The sequence below is a fragment of the Elephantulus edwardii genome, unplaced genomic scaffold (assembly GCF_000299155.1).
Source record: "Elephantulus edwardii isolate Elephantulus edwardi_28Jun2011 unplaced genomic scaffold, EleEdw1.0 scaffold00135, whole genome shotgun sequence".
Classification (NCBI taxonomy): domain Eukaryota; kingdom Metazoa; phylum Chordata; class Mammalia; order Macroscelidea; family Macroscelididae; genus Elephantulus; species Elephantulus edwardii.
Window position 1 is genome coordinate 432,677 of NW_006399885.1, and position 9,428 is coordinate 442,104.

At 42.3% G+C, this 9,428-nt stretch overlaps 1 protein-coding gene across 1 annotated transcript in view; it reads right to left on the reverse strand.

Annotated features, from left to right (window-relative positions):
* The window catches only part of PSPC1 (paraspeckle component 1), a 66,967-nt gene extending 59,591 nt beyond the window's left edge, over window positions 1-7,376 (reverse strand). Inside the window, exon 1 of the mRNA XM_006894092.1 lies at window positions 6,979-7,376. Within this exon, the coding sequence (XP_006894154.1) occupies window positions 6,979-7,347 (369 nt within the window). The 5' untranslated portion in view covers window positions 7,348-7,376. The remainder of the gene's footprint in view (window positions 1-6,978) is intronic.
* Window positions 7,377-9,428: the final 2,052 nt, after the last annotated feature.

A 9,428-nucleotide genomic window follows, 5' to 3' on the forward strand; every position in this document is an offset into this window, starting at 1 on the left:
CAGTCCTTGACCTTCTGCAGCAAGCGCTTCAGGTCCTCCTCAGTTTCAGCAAGCAAGGTTGTGTCATCTGCATAACGCAGGTTGTTGATGAATCAATCTTCCACCAATCCTGAGGTCATATTCCTCCTTGTACCGCCCAGCATCTCGGATAATCTGTTCTGCATACAGATTGAAAATGTATGGAGACATAATTCCTCCCTGATGGACCCCCTTCTTGATTTTGAACCATGTAGTGTCTCCTTGCTCTGTTCTGACAAATGCATCTTGGTCTAAGTATAGGTGTCCCATAAGCACGCTCAAATGTTCTAGGATTCCCATTCTTGTAAGAGTCAGCCATAACTTGTTGTGATCCACACAGTCAAAAGCCTCTGCACAGTCAATGAAGCACAGATAGACATTCCTCTGGTATTCTCTGCATTCTGCTAAAACCCATCTAACATTAGCTATAATATCCTTAGTACCACAACCTCGTCTAAATCCAGCCTGCGCATCTGGCAATTCTTTGTTGACATTTTGCTCCAATTGTTTAATTATTTTCAGCAGAATCTTGCTTGCATATGATATTGATTTGCTCGTTAATTTCTGCACTTTGTTGGGTCAACTTCTTTGGAATGGGAACAAATATCGATCTTGTCCAATCAGCTGGTCAGCTGGCTGTCCTCCAGATTTCTTGGCACAACTTAGTGAGCGCATGCAGAGCAGCGTCTGTTGAAATTAGTCAATTGGTATGCCGTCAACTACTGGAGCCTTGTTTTTTGCCAATTCTTTCAGAGCAACTTGAACTTCCTCCATCAACATAGGCTCTTGCTCAAACGTACCAAAAAAAATTTTTTTAAATATTTTTATTTTATTACTTTGTGTGTGTGTGCCGTCAAATCGGATCTGACTGGTACAGGAGGAAATTGCCCCTCCTTCTCCAGCAGAGCACCTGGTGGATTCGAACTGCATAGCTCTGGGACTGCAGTGCAGCTTCTTGCCACTAGGCCACCAGAGTTCCCTAAAAAAAATTAAAAAAAAAAGTTTCCACAGCTCTGGTGGCCTGCTGAGTGAAGAGTTTCAATGACAACTCAAAGGCAGGCTGTTTGAGTTCATCAGCTTCTTCTCAGGAGAAAGATGGGCAATCTCCTGTGCCATTTATAGTCTCTGAAGACCTGCTGGAGGATCAGCTATGAATCAGTCACATAACAACGACAGATTAAAAAAAAAGAAAATTTTCAATATGAATTCCTTTGTGCTGAGTTATGATTTCTTCTTCAATAAACATATTAAGTTTTCCCCAGATAAATGATGCTAACTAATCTTTTCAGAGACAGTTAAAATAGTCATTTTACTACTCTCATAAACAAGAGATAGGCACTCTATACCTTATACTTCATTTAATCCAACATCCTTGAGAGCTCTGTGGCCAAGGGGTAATGGACCATGAACCAGAAAGCCAAGGCCCATGAGCCACCATGCTCTACCGGTGAGCTACATTTCCAGACCCACGAGCTCTGGTGGCCAACTGATAAAAAGCTGTGCTATAATCCGGAAGACACAAGATTTGTATCCAACAGCTGCTCCGTGTGGAAAAGATGGGCAATTTCCTCCAGTGCAATTAACTCCCTCTGAAAAACCGCTGGATGGTGAGCTATGGGTTGGTTCCAACTCCAAGGTACACAAGAAGATTCTAGTTTATAAATGACAAACATGCTGGAGTGTTTAGGAGTCACTAGCTAATGACTTTTTTTAAAGTGGGAATGTGACAGAAAAACCAAGTTTAGTTATAAAATCTGAGTTGTAGATACAAAAGCTATTCATGTCCGAATTTTCATAATAAAATGTTTACATGTGGAGGTAGGGATGGGAACAAAGAGGGAATGGTAGAAATAAATAATTGTCAGAGAGCACCTGCTAGTCAAATCAGGAAATTTGAGTCCCTAATTCTTTAAGTATTCAACTATTAACTGAAAGAATGATGAGTCAACTTATTCAAGTTGACTGGAAAGAAAGCCTTGGTGATCTGCTTCCACAGACTACAGTTTTGAGAACCCCATGGAGCATTTTTCTTCTCCACAACACAGAGTCATCGTAAGTCAGAACAGCCTTTTGGCAACTGGTTTGGGTTTTGGCTTTGCTCTTCAAAGAACAAATTAATCAAATATATTCATAATGTAAATTGTCAATTTCTGTATTAAGCTATTTTTTATTCATCTCAATCAACTCAACTGTTAATATTCTTTAAGCTAAATGAAATGTTTATGCTTGGAAAACAAACCAGTTTTGAGATTCTTCTTCAAATTCTTTCAGCTCATATTCCTTTTATAAATCTGCATAAAAGGTACACAAGTTATCAGTAACTGGAAAGAATATAAGAAAACTGTCTACCCCAAAGCAGTGACTACTAAAATTAGGATCTAATGATTTCCATTTTAGAGCTCTTTCCAAAACATACAATGAACTTTTCTCTCACTGTTCACTAACTGCTTAAAATTGCAAGCATACTGTTATAAACTGAATTGTGTTCCCCAAATGTTACTGTTTCATGGCAATGAATCAGAACCAACACACAGACGACTCTCCAGTGAATCTTACAAGGCAGTAAATGGCATGAAAGCATCCTCATCTTTCTCGTTTTCAATAGCTGACAGATTCAAACCACTTGCCTTTAGGTTGGCAGTACAATTCTTTACCATTAAGCCAACAAAGATAGTTATGTTGAAATTCGAACACCTCTATCTGTGAATGTGAGTTTATTTGGAGTTAAAATATTTTCTTGGAAAATGTTACTAGTTAAAGAGATCACACAGAGTAAGCCAAGTTTTCACTCCTTCTCAATGACATCACAAACTAAGACATGTGCAAAAGATACAGCTAAAAAAGGTAAGGAAAACCAAGAAACACCTGCTGACACTATCAGGTGCCAATGAGTAGACTACAACTCAAAGTGATCCTACGAACAAGTGTGAACCCTGTCCTATGTTATGTAACATCCTCATATCTCTATATACTTGAACACACTGCTGTAGTCTCTGTCTTCATCTTGTTGACAGTCATCTTCTCCTTGCTGACCCTCCACCTTTCCAACCATCATGTTTCTCTCCAAGGAATATGCCCAGTGTTGAGATCAAGCTTTTCAACCTTGCCTCTCAGGAGGACTCCAGCTGTACTTTCTAAGGATATATCTGCTTGTTCTTTTGGCAGTCTGTGGGATATTCAGCGCTCTTCTCCAACACCACAACTTAAAGGCATCATTTCTTCTCCTGTCTTCATAGTCACTGTCCAGTTCTCAAACGCCTACTAGGTGTTCAGAAAGACCATGGCTTAAACTAGGCACACCTTAGTCTTTAAAACTGATATAGATCATTGCTTTTCAGAACTTAGGAGAGGTTCTTTGACACCAGGTTTTCCCAATGCTACACATCTCCAGATCGCCTGACTGCTGCAATCAAGTGTGTTGACTCTGGAGCCAAGTAAGGAGAAACTGATGGCAATATATATATAGCACCATCAGTTCTTGATTATATATTCCCTCTTGCAACAGCTGAACATTAAATACTTTGGTCCTCCAAGTAATTCATCTTCTCCTGATGCTTCCCTCCCACAGAATCCTTCAATATTACAACTTGGAATTTGGTTTTTCTTCAGTTCAGCTTGAGAAATGCTGAGTTCTTTCCTTTTGGCTTTTTACTCCAGGTTTTTGCACATTTCATATTTTCTTAATTGCCTTTGAAATCCTATGCTCAACTGTTTTATAATTTCTTCAGTTACTTCACGGCATATACCAAGTTTCAGCATTTTTTCTGGCATCCATTTTGGTCTTTTCTTTCATGCTTATCTTTTTAATGACCTTGTTTTCTCCATGATATCCTTGATGTTACCCCACAACTTGTCTGGTGTTTGATGTTATCAAATCCATATTCACCCATTAAATTCAGCTGGGATATATTAGTAAGTCATATTTTGATTCTTTGTGGGCCTGTTTCATTTTCTTCAGGTTCAATATGAACTTACATATGGTCTTGTTCTGACATACTTTCTCCACTAACTTTTTCCAAAGATATACATTTGATTCCTGGGTATTCTATACAGCAAGGTCCACAGATGGGGAGAAGAGGTCCATTTCGGTATTGTATATTTTGGGGAGAAAATATATTTGCAGTGAGTAAATTTCTGGTTTTTCAAAACTAAACTAGCTTATCTCTAGTATCACTTTTTACACCAAGGCTATAATTTCCAAGTTCTAATATTCTTTTCAACTTTTACATTCCAATCACTAGTAATTGTCAATGCACCTTGACTGCACATCTGATCCATCTCTGCATAAGTGGGTTTTTTAAAAGAAAAATCTTCAGTTTTTTCATCTTTGGCATTAGTGGTTGGTGCATATATTTGGAACAGGTATACTAACCCACCTTCTTTGTTAGTATATGGATACTTATCCTATCACTGATATGAGTTCAAAAAGAGGCTGAATATATAATATTCCAATATTAAAACATACAACCAGACTATATAAAGTATTATCTATTCAATCCTCAATCACCACTCCCAGAAAGCAGAAACCCAATTTTGAGAGGATGATAGTACATTATTAGATAGGTAACTTTTCAACACCATCTCATCATTGCAGAATAAAAAAAGTTACTGGAGTACACTTCAGGAACCTGACAGTTTATGGTAGTTTTATTATAAATTGACATGAGAAATGCCATTTACTATCAAAACTGTACACGGAGCCTAGTCAGCTACTTCCAGTAAGAGACCAGCAAAAACCCTGTGGAACAGTTCTACTCTGGGAAGCACATGGACTTGAGGTCATAGTAGTGTCAGACCATAGACTAGGGTAACTGGTTAATGGTTAGACATCTACAGTCTTTTTAATTTAAAATATATTTGGAAACTAATGTACACCCGTGCTTATTGCTGCTTTGTTCACAATAGCAAAGAGCTGGAAATACTCCAAGTGCCTATCAACAAACATGAATGGATAGAGAAGCTGTGGTATATTCACACAAATTAAGTATTATGCAGCACTGAAACACTAAGAACTCATGAAATATTATATAAAATGGGTGACTAGGGAGGATACTATGCCGAGTGAAATATCTCAGTCACAAAAAAGATAAATACTGTACAATACCACCATTATAAAACAAGACTGACACGGGGGTTGGGGGAAAGTAAGAAAAGAGGGGATAAGTAATGTATATGGCATTGAAACAGACAAGGGAGAGGACTGTATTAAAGGAATGTATGATTAAGTTTAGAGTCCAGAATAAAAGTTGCACAGTAAAAAGGGGGGTGGGGGGTGGGCAACTGTGTAACAATTAAGGAACTTTTTTTCCCCAAGAAAAAAGTCAAGTGGGGGGACAAGGGGTGGGGAGGAAAATCCAAGTTCTTTATAAACTTACAATAAAATCTCAATTTAAAAAAAAATTGGAAATTAAAGCAGCAGTTGGTGAATATTCAAAGGACTACTTCAAAATCTCTCCCCCCACTTTCTAATTAGTACTTATCCTAGATTATGTTCTCCTGTAAACGTACTTGACTGTGTTTTACAATTAACTCGATAGCTATACCCTGCCTTAAAATTGTAACTGACTAAGCCAATTGTCTTTTCACATTGCTCAATTTTGGTCTCTACAGTGCTAGTACCACATAAAGACCAGAAGCGAAAACCATCTGCCAACCCCCAGTTTTTGTGTTACCAAGAGAAAAAGCAATCTAAATCTGTTTCATAACAGAGCTTGGCTAAAATTGGACTACACCTATGTCTGCTGAGTATCTGACAGTAAGGTTTTGGATGTTTTTAATCACCAATATAGTACTAAATGTATTAAGAATTTGCTACCAAATTATTTATAACAATTTGATTGCATAAATATAGCATTCTTCCCTCCAAAGTTTTAGCTGTAAGGAAAAAGCGAGGGGGGGGGGCAATACAAGCGAACAAATTTTTCCACAATTACCCAGATTTAGCGCGTATCTCAAAATAAAATTTTATGAATTAAAAAAATTACAGATCCTGTTGAGGTTGTGACCATTCAGATTTAACTTTTAAGCAGATCTACGGAATTGGTATTTCACACACGCAAAACAATCCCCTGCTGATCAGTCCAGTCAGACTCTATATCCTATAGTAAACTGTCCCATAATTTCTAAGGTTGTAATTTTTAAAGCAGCAAACTGTCAAACTTTTTCTCCCACGAAGTAGTTGGTTAGCAGCCTAAATCTGATAAGCATGCGCCACCAGGGCTCCTGGGTCCATCACACCCTATGAAAATGCTGCTTCGTTCTCAAAAGATGTCACTTTATCCAAGTACTTTCCCTTACCATCTTGCCTCCAAGAACTGCCTGCACTTCTCGGCCGGCCCTAGGGAAAGGAAACCCTCTATAATGGTCACCATCCGGCGTGGCAGGCTTCACGCCATACAGTAAAGCCCGAAGAACAGAGGGGACTACGGCGCCGGGCACCTAATCAGAGAGAAAAGGCTACACGGCGGCAATGGGCAGTAAGGGAGGCTCGAATCGTTAAGAAACGGAAGGAAGGAGAAACGTGCCCTGCAGTAATAAGCAGCCAGAAAGGCGGTGTCCAAACAAGGCTACAAAGGCTCTTCCCGAGGGGCAGCCCCTCCGCTCCTCCGCCCGCCCCGCATCCCACCACCAGGGACCCCCTTTGTTTACCGGCTCGTGGACCTGCGTTCCAACACCTGGGACCCCATTAGTTTACTAACTCGTGGACCTCTCGCCGCCCCGCATCCCACCATTGGGAACCTCCTTTTCTAATTCGCTCGAGGACCCCCCCCCCTTGTTTATTCTATCGTGGACGTCTCGCTGCCCCCGGATCCCCCGCACCCCTTTATTTGCTCGGGATTCCTTCTTTATTCGCTTGTGGACCCCCCACCCCACCACCAGGGCCCCCCTTAGTTGACGCGCTCGCGGACCTCCCGCCCGCCAGCAGCCAACGAGCGGGGAGCGAGCCCTTCCGACACTCACCAGGCGGATGAAGCCGAAGCCGCGGTCGCGGTTGATGAAGACCTCGCTGGGCTCGCCGTAGCGCTCGAAGAGCCTCTTGAAGTCTTCCTCCGTGATGTCAGTGGGCAGGTTCCCCACGAAGAGACGGCAGCGCTGCGTGTATGTCTTCTCGCCCGGTTTCAGGAAACTCTTAATGTCAATGGTGAACCCCACCTCCTCTTCGGGGTGGTCCTCCGACGCCCCGGCGGGCTGCCCCTGCTCCCCGGCCATAGCCAGCGCCAGGGCCGTGGCAGCAGCCGGGTCGTTCTCGCCCGCCGCCGACTCGAGCGCGCGAAGACGGGCCGGGTTTTTCTCTATGCGTACTTGCTTCAGATTTCCTCTTAACATCATTTTAATGCGTTCGCGTTAGACACAGAATATCTACCCCTGATAGTATATATATGCAAAGCTCTACAGCTCTGTATAAATGAAAGGAGCACCCAGGAAGAGGAAGCCTAAATAACGCAGGCAGCAGACTGTCCCCAAAGCCAAATCCGCGGCGGGTGCACACACAAAATGGCGCTGCCAGAAGCCGCAGTTAGAGGAAAAGACGCCGAGCGCCAGCCCCGCCCCCTTCGCGCGCTGCTGCAGGCCGTGAACCATCACGCGGCAACCACTGCGCCTGCGCAGTTTGGGCGGCCTTGGAACCATAGCTTGAACATGCGGGAGAGGGTCTCTGCAATCCGTATCAATGTTAGGTCGCGGTATGGGTTGAGTGTCCCATCTTGCCAAAATATGTTGGAGTGTGAAAACCAAGTTGCTCCCTGGAGGCAAAGATTTTGAGGCTCTGTCTCACATACTTTGGGCACGTTGCCAGGAGGGGCTAGTCCTTGGAGAAGGACATTACGCTTGGAAGGGGAGGAAGGACAGTGAAGGAGACGTAGACCCTGGTTGAGATGAATTGATACGGTAACTGGGGTGATAGAGATAACTGTGTCAGAGAGAGTGAGATTGGCTGAGGATAGTTATTGTGCATAGCATCGCTGTGAGTCGTACTCAACTCAATGGCACCTAACGGTTGTTGATAGCCTTATAATCGAGCACGACTCATAGCAACCTTATGATCAAAAGGCCTGAAGCCCCTCTACAACTATCGACATTTATCAAAGTTATAGAATTTCCGGAGGCATGTTATTTAGGAAGTGGATGCCACTCCTGCTACAGGGAAAATGATCTATTGTGTATACTAGTGTGTACTAGCTAGCTCAATTTTAAATTACCTTAACAGGAGAAATGGAAATCTAAATTTTAAACTAGACATCGAGAAACAAAATATTTCCTGGTTAACTTTTCCCTCCTCAGGAACTTAAACAAGTAAACACACTTATTTCTGTCCATTTGAAGAACAAGCATTTTGTATTGTTAAAATCAACGTTCCAAAAGCCTGACAATGTTAGAATACTTACTGGAAATATTGTTATATATACCCCTGCAAGCTGAACTCACTAAATCAAGAATGCCCTTTGTTTTGCTAAAGATCTTGCTCACTTTGAAGTAACGGATTGTTGTGTTGTTATGTGTCATTCAGTCCACTGTGACTCTAGCTATCTCTTAAAAACAATTGAACTGGGGAGCTCTGGTGGCCTAGTGGCAAGACACTGCACTGCAATCCCAGAAGTACGCGGTTCAAATCCACCAGATGCTCTGCCGGGGAAGGAGGGGAAATCTCCTCCTGTACCAGTCTGATGTAATTTGACAGTACACGTAAAAATAATACAATACAAAAAAAAAAAAAATTGAACTAAACCCTGACCAGTCCTGTGTCAATCAATCCCCTTGAAGATCTTGTTAGGGTAAAAGGGCGGGAGGGGGGGGAATATATGGGTAGGAAGGTCTGTGGGAGAAGGAAGGGATGGAATCTAAGCAGCAGATAAATTAGCAGAAGCCACTGAGTGATCAATGAAGTTCTGTCAGAGGACTGTTGCAAAGAGCAGGAATATACTAATGAGTAGAGGAGATGCCCGTTGTTAGGAGCCTTTGAGTTGGGGACGATTCATAGAGACCCTATAAACTACAGATCTGAACCCTGTCCTATTCTGTGTCATCTCATATTCTCAACATCTCTGACATACTCAAGCATATTGCTGTGTTGTTGTTGTTATGTGCCATTCAGTCGTTTGCGACTCCTAGCGACCCTATGCATAAAAGCCCTAAACCCTACTCTATTCTGTGCCAATCGCACTGCCTCCGACACACCCATCCCGATTACCCCAGTCACTGGATCAATCCACCTCATAGAGGGTCTTTCCCTCCTGCGCCGTCCCTCCACCCTCCCAAGCATGACGTCCCTCTACAAGGACCTGTCCCTCCTGGCAACATGCCCAAACTATGTCAGATGAAGCCCCAGAATCCTTGCCTCCAAGGAGTTGCTTGGTTTAATCCTCTCCAGGATGAATCTGTTTGTTTTCTTGGCAGTCCATAGTACATTCAAT